The following is a 16,633-nucleotide window of genomic DNA, read 5'->3' on the forward strand; positions in this document are numbered from 1 at the left end:
GTTGTGCGCTTGCGCGAGCCCGGGAGCCCGCCAGCCGCGCATGCGTCGTTAGCCGGCGGGAGTTTTCTAAGGGGCGGCTCTGGGGCCGCTGGAAGCTAGTGAAGCGGTCCCAGAGTTGGAAGGAGCATCGTCCTTGGTGCAGCGCGTCCAGGGGTAACTCGGCGTGGCGGAAAGAGTGACCTGCGGCCTTGTGTTTCGGAGACGGAGGCTCTGGGCTGGACAGGCGTCTCTCTGAGGTGAAAAAGTCGCAGGCCTGTTCACGGACGAGGCCTCCCTTACCTCCGCACCAGCCTCTTTGGGGTCGGACAACTCGGCTCAGCCCACACCCTGCCTGCCCGTCGTCACGCCCGAAACCGGGTAAGAGGAGACCCCGGGGCGAGAGGCGCCTCTCGCTCGGGAGCTGTTTGCAGAGCCCGTGGTCTAGACGTCACTGTTGGTGGAAGGTTGAAAGCGGGGTGGGGTGGGTCACACAGGCCAGGGTTCGAATTTCGCCTCTTCTCCAGGCTGGCTGCCTAACAAGTTTGGTTTTGTTTTTTTTTTTTTTGCGCCTCTGAATTTCAGTTCAACTGACTGCAGCGTGAAACTGTTGATGGTACTTCCAGAGCTGTGGCAACGATTAAATGGCGCAGTAACGCACATACAGTTTTTACATACTCAGGTCCTGGCATGTAATACGCGCTTAAAAGGTGTCAGTGGTTGCTGTTAAGTAACCGGCCTTTCATCTGAATGATACAGCCGTAACTGTGACGATTTAGATCCTTGATCCTACTACCCCTCGTTATTCTCTTATCTTTTCCACGTTGTCCCTTCACATATATTTATTTTTCTTTACTAAGCACTCCCCCCACCCCGTATGGATTTTTATTGGTGGTGGAGGGGGAGGCTTGGTCATGTTCCTGCCCTTTTCCAGTCAGTTACTTGTCTGTGACAGGCACTAGAAATACAGTCTGGCCCCGGGAGACGTGTAAACAGACTTTACAACCAGTGCCAGGGAGGCCCAGGGGTGGAGCTGCCAACTCTGCCAAAGAGAAGTGGCATGAAAGCTTCACACTTGAGCTCGATTGGGAAGGAAGAATAAGTTATAAGGCAATGTGTACAAAGATTCGGAAGTGGTGTGTGGAAAATGAAAAGAGTTTTCTGGATGGATGGTGGTGATGGTAGCCAGCAATGTGGATGTACTTAATATCACTGAACTGTATGTACACTTAAAAATGATTAAGATGGTAAATTTTATGTTGTGTATATTTCAGCACAATTAAAAAAGAAACAGAAACTTAAAAAAAAAAGTGGTGCATGGAATGGGAGTAGCAGGAGAAAGCGGGAGTAGGTACTAGTTAGGACTAGCTTCTGGAAGGTGTTCAGTACACTGGAGGAATCTGCTGCTGTCTAAAGAATGGATTGGAGGGAATTACCCAGCAGTCCAGTAGTTAGGACTCAGAGCTTTCACTTCAAGGGCCGGAGTTCAGTCCCTGGCTGGGAAACTAAAATCCCACAAGCTGCTCAAAAAAATAAAGAATGTATTGGAGAGGAACAATGCTGCATGTAGGAAAAACTCGTGGAGTGGCTGTTCGATTCTTGGGGGAAGTGAGGGAGAGGGATAGAAACTATGAGATCTGAACTAAATAGCTAGAAGTTGGAAGAGTTTTAGAGATTGTTGGAAGTAGAATCTGCAGAATTAATAAGTAAAGGGTAAAGTGATTGTTCATGTTTTGAAGACCATGTAGATCATAATGCCATTGATTGAGTTATGCAATTAAGCCCTTATTAAACACAAAATAATTGGGAACTAAGAGATATATGTTAAGGAAGATAAGATTATTTCTAGTGATAAATTCTGTAGAAATTCAGAACAGGATGTGATGAGCCCTGCTGATGTTCTGTGGAAGAGGTGTGGAGGTGAGGTTGGGCTGGGCCTTGTCAGGCAGGTAGAATTTCATGGGGCAAAAAGGGGCGGTTCAAAGAGACGAGAAAGCGCAAGGCTGATTCTGGGGGAGTAAAGCCCCAGCAAGACTGGGACTGAAATGTGGAGAACAGATTACTTCATTTTCCTGTTTCAGGATTCTCACCTCAGGATGACTTCCAGACCGGAGATAGTAAAAGGTGAGTATTCGTGAAGTTCAGTACCTTCTTGCCTTGGGTTTAGGTTCATGAGCTTTACCTAAATACCTCCTGGCTCTTGGTGGATTTGAAATCACTTATTTGTGTATTTGCAGAGATGCTTCCTTGATGTTTCCATGACCTGGGGCATATGTTTCCTTTTGCCACTTTTTTTGCACAGATTCTTAGTTGTGATGGGTTTGATTCTGTATTTTGACTTTTTTATGACAAGTGCTAGAAGAGGAACCAGTGGCATCTAAGACTCATGATCGTCAACTGGAATCAGATCCCAACCCTGTGGAAGTGTGTAATAAATCGTCTGCCTCCCTGAAGATGACTGAACGTGTTTCAAAGGAACGAATTCACCTTGGCCGTAGCCCCCCAAAAGGGGAAAGTGGTGATCTCAGCCACCAGGAAGGACTTGAATCCAGGTCCCTTCATTTGTCTCCAGAGCAGTCTGCTTGTCATCAAGCCAGGAGGCAGTCCTGGCGGCGAGCAAGTATGAAGGAAACGAACCGGCGGAAGTCACTGCCTCCCTTTCATCAGGGCATCACAGGTGGGGTGCTTTGTACATAAGACTGGACTCCAGCTCAGATAAGAGGCAGTGAGGCATGGCAGGAAGTTAGGCTTGACTTGGCTACTTAATAGCTATGTGACTGAACAGATGACTTCACCTCTCTGAGCTTCAGTTTCCTCATCTATAGGAGTATTCTCAGATTATAAGTATTGATGTCAAACACCTAGTAAGTATTCAGTATCAGTGCTGTTTATATCATGTTATTAGCTACCCATTGTAATCTATACCATGGACAGAAAATCTGATTTACAGTTGTTCAGCATTCACCTTTGCTCAGTGAATGTTCAGCATTCACATTGGCTAGAAGTAAAGATTTCCTCTGGCTTTCTTCCTCGTATCCTGAAGTAGAATAGAAGGTGGATGGGTTGCTACCTGATTTTAGGTTTTATAACTGAAAATATCTCAGAGGGAAGAACCCATAAAAATAGGGTAAAAACCTAGTTTTGAGACATGGTGTATTTGAATGTGATTTTGTGTGAATTTATAATAATAGCATCTCAGGAAGCACTGAAGGACAAGATTTAATGTGGAAAGTAGCACATTTCAGGAAGAACTTAACTAGCTTTGTGACCTTGAACAGTTTAATCTCCTTTGCTTTACGGTCCTCATCAGTAAATGGGGTGAAATAATACCTATTTTACAAGACTGAGAATTAAATGAGTTGATACATAACACAGTACTTGGCACATAATAAATAAATATAGCTCGTGTTAAGTTATCATGATTAAAGATATTACTTCACTTCCTGAAGGTCTGATGTTTAGAAGGAAATCTACCTAAGAACAGCCATGTAGCATATCAGAAAATTGCTGCCATGGTTATGCTTGTATACTTCATAGATGTGCCAAGAAATTTCAGTTTCCTAAGGTTACCCTTATTACGTTCATCTATGTTCCAGAGCATGTGGACCTAAAATTCTGTGTAATAAAAAATCACTGACGTATAGGATTTGTTATTTTCTGGTTATTCCTGGCCACTTCCCAGATTTCTTTGGTTATAGGCAGAAGGTATCTTATTTTTCATGACTAAAAGTGAGAAGAAGTAATCAAGAGAGGGCGCAAAAGAACTTAAAAACAGCCAGCTGAGGCTGGAGGGCTAAAAGACATGTATCTCTCCTAATTCTCAAAGCAGATTTCCTTTGCTGTATAAGAAATGATGTTTTAAAATGGACATAATTGGGAAAAACATTATCTACATCTTTTATTGATAGCTGAGGATTCAGTGGCATAATTATGTAAAATGCCTGTTTAGTTCAGGCTGATGCACTGTGTGACCTTGGGCAAGTTGCCCAGCACCTAACCTTTGTTAAATGGTTAGGCTGATAAGTCACTTGCCTCAAGTGAGGGTGACGGTTAGAATTTAATAAAATTCCTGTTAGATAGTCTGTGTTCAACAAACTTACTATTAATGTTATTGTCTCTGGCTTCAGACAAGTGTCTCCCCTCTGAGCTTCAGTTTCCCCATCTGTAAAGTGGAACTCATTTAAAGCACACTACAATGGCTATCACAAAAATTCTGAAATATTCCCATCTCCTTTCTTCAAATGGTGAATATAAAACACAAAGAGAAGTTAAATTATTTTTTTAAATCTGTTTTATTTAGCAAGACAAGATTTTAAGGTAATACATAAAAGGTTCTTTTAACTTTTTAAACTTAGGATGCACAGATAGGTAAATTTCATTCTCTGGTGATCTTGAACAAATTAGATGTAAGAAGACAGAGAAGACTTCTTGGGTTTTTTTACCTTAATTTGGGCTGCATCAAGAGGGAGGGAATTTTTCAGGTTTTTTTTTGTTTTTTACTTTGCTAACTGTATAAATGTCCAGCTCTTTGAATGTGGTAATATTTTATGTTAGAGCTCTGCAGATCCATCAGTGTCGACCTAACAGAAAGCAAACGGCTGAGCTCTCTCCTCCTTTCCAGTTTCCAGGTGAGAGTCACGTCTCAGAATTGGGAGTGTTTTCTTTTTCTTTCCTTTTTTTTAAAAACTGTTATTGTGACATCCTCAAAGACACGTCAGTACTGTGTGATTTATCAGTAAAGAGTAAAAGGTGTTTCTCTCTAGTGATATTAATTTAAAAGCCAGATTTAATCCCAGAAGTTTTGTCTCTGGATCAGGCTCTACGAGTCCCATTGGTATTGCTGTGGCTAACTGAGCAGTTAAGAGAGTTCCCCTGTCTAGTATATTTTGCTCATTAGCAGCAAATGATGGGACTTTAAGGTGGGTGGAGGTCATATCTAAGTTTAAGCAGACATTTGAGATCTGGCTGCTCTCTGAATTGGAATTATGTGACTAACTGGTGATTGCATCAGTGTAGATAAGCAAGTCATTTGTGTGAATTAAATGACCGTTTTTCCCCCTGAATCAAAAATCACATCATGTAGTCTAGGCAACAAAGAATTTTTTCCTTACCTTTTTATTTTCTTGTTTTGTTTATATGAAAAATCTTAGGTGTAGAATTAAATCATGCTTGCTTACATTTATTAAATGTCCTAAGATTACATGAATTCAGGATTGGCCTGGCAAATCTTGGTTGTTGTACTGAAAATGCTTTTCTTTATTTAGTTCTCTGTTCAGAAACTTGAACCTTTCCTAAGGGGAACTGAGGGCTTCAGTCTTGAAAGTTTCAGAGCCAAAGGTAAGTTGCTAAGAGCAGACACTCGAGCTTTGACCTTGGTCTGTACCTTCCGTTAGGGTTGGTTGAAACCTCTTGGGGTCGCTACTTATAGGAGCTGCTACCTTACACAACCAGGCCTCCTCCATTTTGGTGGGGAACTGCATTAAAAAAGATAAGAATATGTGCTTACGAAGTTTAGAAGGTCTAAAAGTAAGCCTCTTGCCCCATGACCCCCAGTCTCAGCTCCTCTCCTCCCAGAGGCAACCACAGCCACCAGCTTCTTGGATATCTTTGCAAATTTATTGCATTTCTAAACATTTATCCATTAAAATCAAATAATCCTCTCTACACACTGTTCTTAATCTTGTTTGTTGTTTTTTTAAACCTTAATTTATCTTGCAGATAGTTCTTTATCACACTGATAGAGCTGTCTTGATATTTTAGCAGCTATATGTTGCTCTATTTTATAAATGTACCATATTTCATTTAAATGGTTCTTTATTGATGGGCTTTTAGGTTTGCTTTCAGTCTTTTGTCATTACAGTGAATGGATAATGAATACCTTTTTATACAAGCCTCTTAGCACATATTCAAGTAAAAATAAGATATATTAGAATTAACTAGTATAAGTGTACTGTAACTAAAAGTTTAGATTTTTTTTATTATTTAGTAGGTATTATTTAAAGGTCTTTTTGGGGTTTTAATCTGTGTTTCTTTTTCTTTTGAAGAGGATAATATTTTTTCGTATTTTTAGAGGAGAGCCATTTGTACTTTATTTTCTGTGTATTGTCTCTCCATATCCTTTGTTCATTTCTTAAAATTGAGATATTGCCTCTTTTATATTGGTTTTGCAGGCACTCTTTATGTGTTAAGGAAATTAGCTTTTGTCTGTGACATAAGTTGCAAATATTCTTCCCTGGGAGTCAATTTTCAGCTTTCTAGGAAGTAGCTATTCTCCTTGCAGTGTAATTATACAATCATCCAGGTCAGAAATAAAAGACCTAGAAAATACATGAAGTCAGACTTACTTGCCAGTTAAAGCTGTTTATCTCAGAGTTGCACTATTACTGTAATTAGGGTAGACATGTCCAGGTTTATTTTGATAGCTATTTAACATATCTTTTCCCGTTTGCATTCCTCACCTGAATTTAATTGTGAACTCTTTTTAAGTCTAAGCAGAGACCTGTTTTTACCTTATGCCCATCATTTTTTTATTTGCTGCTAGCATTTCTGACTTCCGTAATAAGTTTTTTCACCTAGTGCCAGCAGATCAGATCTCTTGAAAGAGTGAATTGTCAATGCAGATACACTTTTCTAACACATCTTTTAAACTGCTTCTTCATCAGTTCTGTGAAAAACACTATTATAAATGTTATAAAGAGGAGTTGTCTTCCATTTTATCTGTACCTACCCAAAGAAAAAAGGTAAAATCTTCCCGCATATTTCTATCACTTTTTTGAATAGGTGAGAGGGCCAGAATGTAACAGGTGACCCTAGAGCTGAGACTACCATACGTATATTACATCTTTGTCAGCAGCTCACTGTGAAAAGTATTCTCTTTATTTTATAACATATAATTTTATTTTCTGTAGCATCTTCCCTTTCTGAAGAGTTGAAACATTTTGCAGACAAATTGGAAAGTAATGGAACACTACAAAAATGTTTTGAAGATTCAGAAGGGTAAGAGCAGTTCCCTTTCTCTCCAAAATTATAGTTGAATAAGGACTTTTTCTTTTTTAATTTTTTACATTGAAGTATAGTTAATTTACAGTGTTAATTTCTAGTGTACATCAAAGTGATTCAGTTATATGTGTGTGTATATGTGCGTGTGTTTGTGTATACTTCAGTTCATTTGTATCATATTTTAGATCCCACAAATAAGTGTTGTATGGAATTTGTCTTTCTTTGTCTGACTTAATCTGTTAGTATAATCTCTAGGTCCATCCATGTTGCTGCAAATGGCATTTATTTCATTCTTTTTTATGGCTGAGTAATATTCCTGTGTGTGTGTGTGTGTGTGTGTGTGTGTGTGTACACATACATCACATCTTTATCTGTTCATCTGTTGATGGACATTTAGGTTGCTTCTATGTCTTGGCTATTGTAAATAGTGCTCTATGAACGTTGGGGTACATGTATCTTTTTTAATTCAGTTCAGTCCCTCAGTCATGTCTGACTCTTTGCAACCCCATGAACCGCAGCACGCCAGGTCTCCCTATCCATCACCAACTGCCAGAGTCTACCCAAACCCATGTCCAATGAGTCGGTGATGCCATCCAACCGTCTCATCCTCTGTCGTCCCCTTCTCCTCCTGCCCTCAGTCTTTCCCAGCATGAGAGTTTTTTCAAATGAGTCAGCTCTTCACATCATGTGGCCAAAGTATTGGATTTTCAGCTTCAACATCAGTCCTTCCAATGAACATCCAGGACTGATCTCCTTTAGGATGGACTGGTTGGATCTCCTTGCAGTCCAAGGGACTCTCAAGAGTCTTCTCCAACACCACAGTTCAAAAGCATCAATTCTTCGGGGCTCAGCTTTCTTTATAGTCCAACTCTCACATCCATATGTGACTACTGGAAAAACCATAGCCTTGACCAGACAGACCTTTGTTGACAAAGTAATGTCTCTGCTTTTTAATATGCTGTCTAAGTTAGTCATAACTTTCCTTCCAAGGAGTAAGCGTCTTCTAATTTCATGGCTGCAGTCACCGTCTGCAGTGATTTTGGAGCCCCCAAAAATAAAGTCAGCCGCTGTTTCCACTGTTTCCCCATCTATTTGCCATGAAGTGATGGGACTGGATGCCATGATCTTCGTTTTCTGAATGTTGAGCTTTAAGCCAACTTTTTCAGTTTCCTCTTTCACTTTCATCGAGAGGCTCTTTAGTTCTTCTTCCCTTTCTGCCATAAGGGTGGTGTCATCTGCATATCTGACGTTATTGATATTTCTCCCAGCAGTCTTGATTCCAGCTTGTGCTTCCTCCAGCCCAGCATTTCTCATGATGTACTCTGCATAGAAGTTAAATAAGCAGGGTGACAATATACAGCCTTGATGTACTCCTTTTCCTATTTGGAACCAGTCTGTTGTTCCATGTCCAGTTCTAACTGTTGCTTCCTGAGTTTCATACAGGTTTCTCAAGAGGCAGGTCCGGTGGTTTGGTATTCCCATCTCTCAGAATTTTCCATAGTTTATTGTGACTCACACAGTCAAAGGCTTTGGCATAGTCAATAAAGCAGAAGTAGATGTTTTTCTGAAGCTCTCTTGCTTTTTCGATAATCCTGCAGATGTTGGCAATTTGATCTCTGGTTCCTGCCTTTTCGAAAACCAGCTTGAACATCTGGAAGTTCATGGTTCACGTATTGCTGAAGCCTGGCTTGGAGAATTTTGAGTATTTACTAGCATGTGGGAGGAGTGCAATTGTGCGTTAATTTGAGCGTTCTTTGGCATTGCCTTTCTTTGGAATTGGAATGAAAACTGACCTTTTCCAGTCCTGTGGCCACTGCTGAGTTTTCCAAATTTGCTGACATATTGAGTGAGCACTTTCATAGCATCATCTTTTTTAATTAGTTTTTGTCTTTTCCGAATATATGCCCAGTAGTTAGGTTGCTAGGTCATATGGTAACTCTATTTTTACTTTTTTAAGGAACTTTCACACTGTTTTCCATAGTGACTGCACCAATTTACCCTTCCACCAACAGTGTTAGGAAGGTTTCCATTTTTTATACACACTGTCCAGCATTTATTATTTGTAGACTTTTTCATGATGGCCATTTCTGATGGGTATAAGGTTATACCTCATTGTAGTTTTTATATATAATTTTATTTGCTTATTTATTTAATGTTTGGCTGTGCTGGGTCTTTGTTGGTGCGCGATTTTTTTCTCTAGTTGCATTGAGCAGGGGCTACTGTCTAGTCACGGTACCTGGACTTCTTATTGTGGTGGCCACTCTTGTTGCAGAGCACAGGCTCTGGGTGCACAGGCTTCAGAAGTTGCAGTACGTGGGCTCGGTAGTTTTGACTCTCCGGCTCTGTGCATAGGATCAGTAGTTGTGGCGCATGGGTTAGTTGCTCTGAGGCATGTGGGATATTCGTGGATCAGGGATTGAACCCGTGTCTCCTGCATTGGCAGGTGGATTCTTTACCACTGAGACATCAGGGAAGCCCCTCATTATAGTTTTGCTTGCATTTCTCTAAGAGTGATGTTGAGCGTCTTCATGTGCCTATCAGCAATCCGTATGGCTTCTTTGGAGAAATAAGACTTAATTAGACAGTTGTTCATTCACTTATCAAACGTTTATCCAGCATCTTCTATGTACCGTGCGGAAGCTGGAGATATCAAGCAATATCAAGCAAGATCTTTCTTCTTATTCATTGTAGTAGGAGAGACAAACTACTTAGAAAATAATGACTTCAGATATAATCTGAATGATTTCAGTGATAATCTAATTGGGCAGGCAATATTATAGTGACTTGAAGCAGTGGGCAACTTACACTAGAGTGTTCAGAGAAGTCCTCTAATGATTTGCCGTTTGCACTGAGACCTGTAAGACCTGGATGATGAGGAGGAACCAAATATGTGAAGATGAGACAAAAAGCATTCATATTTTTGCTAGCCATGCTAGTTGTAGATAAAGTCATGTTTTTAGCTGTTGGCCAGCAAGAGTATTAAGAGAAAGTTTACAGCCGCCACCACTGCCCGCCGCCACCCCGCCTCCCCCGAAACTGGTAGTTGCTCAGCAGGGGCAACACCAAGCCCTCTCCTCATCCTGCAACAAATTACATGACTTGATCTTACACTTTCAACTTCACAAAGGTCTGCCTTTCCATGGATCCTTAGAATTAACATTGCTATTCAGGAAATGAAAATTATGTTAGCTCGACATTGCTCCTCTTTTAACGAAATATATTTAAACCATAGGCTGCTGTATTGCAGCTAAAGGTGATAGAGGCTGTTTGTCACAGGCTTTGATAGAAAAACATAAAAGGTGACACAGCTGATTTGCCTTTGCCGGGTAGAGTACCAAGTACATCTGCAAAATTTTGGCATTTTCAATGCCTCCTGCTTTTCCATTAGAATTAATCGCCCTACTAGCCAAGCTATTGGTTTAAGGAGAACATATCCAACTGAAAGCTTCAACTTAAGTGCAAAGACAGTTGTATGAAAAAGCTATTAAGGTTTTGATTAGTGGGAAGGCAAGAGGCTAAATAAAAAAAAAATGTTGTGAACAAAACTTTGAAGATTGAAACCGGCAGATATTTGAGGCTGAGTGGCATTGTATGGATAGAAGAGATAAAGGGTAACGGCAGGAATCAAAGTTAATTAGCTGGACAGAGCCAGAACACAGAGAACCTTAAGTGCCAGGTTAAGGAGTTCTGGCTTTTCTTCTGAACGTAGTAGAGAGTCACTAAATTTTTAAGAAATGAAAAACACAAAAGGAATATTTGAAGAGAGGTTAATCTGTTCACGTGTGAATTCAAATTGATGAGGGAAATAGACAATGAAGAGCCCAGTGAGAAAGCTAATACCTAGTGCAAAAGTGAATTAGAGTCCAAGACTAAATATTCATTGAAAGATAAATTCTGAACATGTTTTATTGCTGTTAAAATTATGTGAGACATCCAATACTAAAAGCAAACACTCTTGGAAGATTTCTGTTAATCTCATAATCCTGTCTCTTCTAGAAGAGTGTCAGATTTGGCTCTGGAAACTTCAGTGGCTGAGATGAAGGAATATATAACAAAGTAAGTGAAAATGAGTGAACTTTTGTTGGGAAATCTAAATTTGTCTGGGGAAATAACTAAACCCAGAAATGGATAGTAAACATCCTTTTCAGTGTGTCAGTGTTGGAAAGCTGCACACTGGGATTTATGTACTGTTGGCGCTTTGTCACTAAGTTGTGTCCGACTCTTTCTTAACCCCATGGACTGTAGCCCACCAGGCTCCTCTGACCATGGGATTTCTCAGGCAAAGACACTGGAGTGGTTTATGGACTGTATTGATGGCCAGTTTCATAGAATGGAGTCTAGAGACTAAGGATGTGGATTTGATGTAAAGACTCATGTTTGATTTGATTAATATCCTCTGACTTGGTCATGCTTTCTAATCTTTTTTTTTTTTTTATGACCTTTTTATTCACATCTTGGAATCAGAGTAGACACCTAATGTATGGTTGTCCTGAGTGATTCAGAATGAGATGATCAAAAGTTAACTGAATTTTTTCCTGCTTCTGTAGGTTTTCTTTAGAACGTCAAAGTTGGGATCAGCTCTTGCTGCGCTACCAGGAAGAGGCTGAAAAGATCCTATCAAGGTTAGATCTATGACAGGAAATAGGAAGGTTTTACCTTGTGACTTTTGATTTGATTTCAGTTCTCTTAGCACAAGTTGAATGATGAATCCAGAACTCATCAAATTTCTGTAGAGTATATATGAACAGTGTGACTGAAAATGGAGAGTGAGGGGGCTGGGAAGGAAGAGTCGTCACTACTTTCAGTCAAAGAACAGAACTGCCTCTGTTCTGTGCCCTTGGCTGCTGTTCCACATTCTGGGGGAGACAGGCATGTCTCTGCCCTGTACCTGGCAACCTGGGGCTGGGCTAGGAACAGTATCAAGGGACTTCAGTGAGCACATGGCCTTTGAAAAGCTGCGACTGTGGGAGAGAACCACAGCCAGGGCCCTCATGGAGACACGGGGTGAAAGGGGTGATGGAAGTGGGTCTACAGGAGAGAGATGATCTTTGGGTCTTGAAGGCATAATAAAATGGGAAAGTGCTAGATTTTGGTTTCATTTTAGTGTCCAAACCAATGATTTTAAGCTTTTTTTCCCCAAACAGAACCTTAGCTAGAAACACAACTATAAAACATTAGCCAAAATAATAATTGCCAAAGTGGCCTCCTAGTAGAGAGGCACCTTGAGGAGCACAGTATGAGAAGCTTCCCTAATCCAAGCATTGATACTTATTACTTTCTTCACCCTTTACATGTTCTGTGTATGAAGACAGATAATATGTAAGATGGCAGTTTCAGAATAAACACTTTTGACGGGCCATAGTTTATATTAACAGGAAAGCTTCTGGAAGCAGACTGTCTCTGTTCAAATCCTAACTAATTCTTAGTTCTGTGACCTTGGGAAGTCCACTTAATCTGAAGTTCCTCATTTGAAAATGGGATAATATTACTACCTACCTCATTGGGTTTGTTATGACTAAAGAGTCATCAGCAGTTTTCATAAACTCTCCATTATAATGAGTTATTTTAGATAATTGAAGTGGGCCAACATCTTTTTGGTAAAAGATCATAGATGTTAACTTCAGGCGTTACCCCAGTAGTCCTTTTTGTAAATGGACCTTACTGTTAGATGGAGTCAACTAACCTAGCATTTCCTGGAGTCCAGAGGTATAAAAACATTAACACCGGATAATTATCTCAGAATCTCCTGTTAGTAAGAGAACCTATGCTCACCCTGGGGTGGAAGAATATTGATTCAGGTTAGTAAAGCCTTTTAGGAAGTGTTTTCCCTGGGTAAATCTTTGCTGTTTTCCTACAGAAAATAATTGTAAAATTATTTGAAAGCTTTTTTGTTGTATTTTGTTTTTAGAGGATCAGCTGAAACCAAAAATACTGAAGTTGAAGTGGAACCTAGAATGTATGTTGGGTCTTCCCAGAGTGAAGTCCTTAATACAAAACCTGACTACCAGAAGATACTGCAGAACCAGACTAAACTCTTTGATTGTATGGAGTTGGTGGTGAGTTGGGTCATGTTTCTTTGGCTGAGTTATTCAGCTTTGATACCTTCCCATCCTTGTTAAAAGAGCTGGAAAACATGTGTAATTAGATAAGTATATTCAACTCTACCTTGGGGAAACATTGGAGAGACAGTGAAAGAAAATAAACAAGTAAATGGTGATAAATGCTATTAAGTCAGGTGGAGGAAGAGAATATGCCGGGAGGGCTTCAGTTTGCTATGTAGAGGGGTTGAAGGCCCTTCTTAGGTGCCACCTTAATAAAGACTTGAAAGAAATGGGGAAGTGAGCCATGAGGACATTTTGAAGAATGTCAACCCCAATTTTTCTTTTTTTGCCAAAATACCTTCTTAAACTTATAGCATGAGGTCTCAAGTTGGACTTTTTTATTTGTTTGTTACTTTTATTTTGGTTGCACCACACAGTATGTGGGATCTTAGTTCCCTGAACAGGGATTGAACCTGCACCTCATGAATTGGAAGTACAAAGTCTTATCTGCTGGGCCATCAGGGAAGTCCCTCAATCCAAGTATTAGGTTGGCCAAAAACTTTGTTCACATTACATAAGAGCTTACAAAAACCCAAACGAACTTTTTGGTCAGCCCAATATGAACAGGAAGCAGGTGGCATTTGATATAGAGTATGGAGAGTCTGTTTACAAAAGGGCTGAGTATAAAGATGTGGGTATCAGGAATTCAAAAGTGAAGTGAAGTGATCTGGGGCTAAGAGGCAGCTGAGCTGTTCCTACTCCTCAGCTGAAGGGTGAAACAGTCACTGTGGTACCTGGCAGGGAGTTGTATGGTGGGGTGTCCTGAAAGAGCCATGGTCTTCAGTTGAGAGACACTAGTAACTCCAGATGACCCTTCCAGGAGCAGGCTCAGGTAAAAATACCCTGAGGTCATTCGGCTCCTGCTTGGCTCCCTCTTGGTCAGGCCCACCTAGAAGCCAGAGGACCTGGGATCCTGTTGAGGTTGTGCAGGTCAGTCTGCTCAGGAGTTAGAGCAGTGTGGAGAGGGGTGATTATGGATGTGAAAGGGCAAACAAAATGTCTGGCATAAGCATTCCAGGTTGAAAGAGCAGCCAAAGCAAAGCTCCTGAGCAGGAGCTCGCTTGGTGTGTTTGAGGAGCCACGCAGAAGCCGTGCACCCTTCCAGTTCACAGTTGTCTGTTGTCTGCAGATGGACGAACTGCAAGGATCCGTGAAGCAGCTGCACGCCTTTATGGACGAAAGTACCCAGTGCCTCCAGGAGGTGTCAGTACAGCTCGGTAAGCCTGTCTTAAGGGGACCAGAGCTTGCACTGTTGTACATCTGATGGCCCTTCAGATGTACACTGCCCTTCAAAACATTTTAGGGGTCATTCGGATTGTAAAGGGAATGAGACTGCTTTTCTCCTGTGACTTTGAGGGTGATTTTAAGGTAGAGGAGTTGTGAGCATTGTTTGTATTGTGTGGATACAAACAATGGCTTCCAAGGGTAAGGCCTTCATCTGGTGACTTTTATTTCCCCCTTACAATAACAATGACTATTGTGGGTACTCAAAGTTAATTGGAAATTTTTAGACAGGAGCACAGTAGATTGAGAATTAAATCTCCACAAACTGACAAACTGTGTTGTTTGGGCAGATCCAGGACAAGAAATATCTATCCATTGCCTTTTTTCTCTTTTCATTCTTCAAGAATCTACCAAGTGACACTGACATTACTTTTTAAAAAAATAATGTTTATTTATTTGGCAGTGCCGGGTGTTAGTTGCAACATGTGGGATCTTTAGTTGCAGGCTGTGAACTCTTAGTTGCATTTGTGATCTGGTCTCTGACCAGGGATTGAACCGGGCCCCCCGCACCGGGGCGCAGATCTTAGTCACTGGACCACTGGGGAAGTCCCCATTTGATTGTATTGTGGTTGTAGTTGCAGCTGGCTTTCCTACCAGAGAGCCATCTCCCTGAGGGTAGAAGCGCTCTTAAGTCGTCCTTCGAATACCCTTCAGGGTCTGGCACAGTATTCACACAGTAAGTTTTCAATAGTGGTATTTGAATTCAATTGAAATGTATTTTTTGACTCCTTTTCTCTGCAGGGAAGAGAAGCACTCAACAGTTAGATCCTTCACCAGCTCGAAAACTGCTCAAGCTTCAGTTACAGAAACAACCTAGCACTTATTGCTCTAAATCTTGTCAGTGACCTAATGCAGCTTTTCTGCCACAAGGTGCTCTAGAGGAGAGAAACCGCAAGAGTGCCCCAGTGCATGGTGGGATGAGCTGTGACATCTGCTCTGTTGCCTTTGAAGATAACTGGCTGACTGTAAAGCACTCTGATTTTTTTTCTTAAAATGGAATTTATGCATTTGAAAGCATGTCATATACAAGCTTTTTCCAAGAACAGGGAAAATGCTTGAGACTTTGCTTTGGAATGACCTTCAGAACTAGTAGCCCATTCTTTGAAATAGTGATCAGAAATCTCCCTACTCTGAAGATGTTTTTGAGGTTTTGAAACAACCTAAAGTCATTCAGGACCAAATCCAGTAAGCATTTTAGGGGTCATTCTGGTTGTAAACAGAATGAGACTGACTTTCTCCTGTGACTTTGAGGGTGACCTTAGGTAGAGGAGTTGTGAGCATTGTTTGCATTGTATGGATACATATATCTTCTTACAGGATTCCCAAATTGAAGATAATAACACTCTTTTTCTATATCCTGATGTCTATAATGTGTTTTAGCTTTTTTTGGGAGGGCGTGCTATACCATGTGGCATGCAAGATCTTAGTTCCCCAACCAGGGATCAAGAAGGGGTTAAGTATCTCTTTTTCATTGTTCTCCGTATTTGTTAATGATTTGCATTATAAGATTGCATGTTCTTAAAAGCTTTCCCTTGTCCTCGTGTATGAAAAAATGAAAAGGCTTGGAAGGCTTAGCAGAAAATAGGATTCTTTGTCAGGACTCAGAAGTGAACAGTAGCGTGGAGTTATACCTCAGTGTTAACAGCCAATAAAACACCAACTAATTTATTGTCAGTATCTCTTATTTTCTGATCCTCCTAATAGAACAGAACCCAATTCACTTAAATACGCAGTCATTATCTTAAGTCTTAAAGCTTGGACTATGCACCAGTTAGTGAGAGGTGATATATCCTAGCTTTTCCCTGTGTTCCTTATTGTTTTAAAAATTTTTTTTTTATTTTTTAGTTAATTTGGCTGTGCCAGGTCTTAGTTGCTGCACATGAGATCTTTGCCCTTCGTTGTGACCTTCAGGATATTTTTTTTCTTAGTTGCAACATGTGAACTCTTAATTGCAGCCTGTGGGATCCAGTTCTAGGGATCAAATCCAGGACCCCCTGCCTTGGGAGCACTGAGTCTTAGCCCCTGGACCACCAGGGAAGTCCCACGTTCTTCATTCTTTCATATATTTACATAGCCCCTGCTATATGCCATGCACAGTTCTAGGAACTGGGACAAGCGCAAAGAACATAAAGTCTTAGGACCTCTTTTCATGATTTTCACAGTCTCTTGGGCACAGGGAACAAGAAGAAACCACTTTTCCACAGAAGTAATGTTTTAGTGACTTGGGAAGGAGAAAGGAGAAATAGGGCAGTTATTTGAGGTAAAAGGAGCCA

General features: G+C 40.7%; 1 protein-coding gene across 4 annotated transcripts; it reads left to right on the forward strand.

The window, feature by feature from the left end:
- The first annotated feature begins 32 nt into the window (after positions 1-32).
- DSN1 (DSN1 component of MIS12 kinetochore complex) lies at positions 33-16,034 on the forward strand. 4 transcript variants are annotated; one of them, XM_086332009.1, is made up of 11 exons: positions 33-357; positions 2,058-2,100; positions 2,279-2,653; positions 4,531-4,604; positions 5,241-5,313; positions 6,885-6,972; positions 10,972-11,031; positions 11,523-11,597; positions 12,884-13,031; positions 14,206-14,293; positions 15,102-16,034. In XM_086332009.1, exons 3-11 carry the CDS (start codon positions 2,431-2,433, stop codon positions 15,203-15,205), a joined length of 933 nt encoding a protein of 310 aa, XP_086188135.1. In that variant the 5' UTR covers positions 33-357; positions 2,058-2,100; positions 2,279-2,430; the 3' UTR covers positions 15,206-16,034. The 4 variants fall into 4 exon arrangements, with proteins under 4 accessions (XP_086188135.1, XP_086188132.1, XP_086188133.1 ...); XM_086332006.1 differs by having other exon boundaries at positions 2,330-2,653; XM_086332007.1 differs by having other exon boundaries at positions 2,336-2,653.
- Positions 16,035-16,633: the final 599 nt, after the last annotated feature.

The sequence above is a fragment of the Bos grunniens genome, chromosome 13 (genome assembly GCF_055505025.1).
Source record: "Bos grunniens cultivar Pamir isolate PY7600 chromosome 13, Bosgru_T2T1.0, whole genome shotgun sequence".
Classification (NCBI taxonomy): domain Eukaryota; kingdom Metazoa; phylum Chordata; class Mammalia; order Artiodactyla; family Bovidae; genus Bos; species Bos grunniens.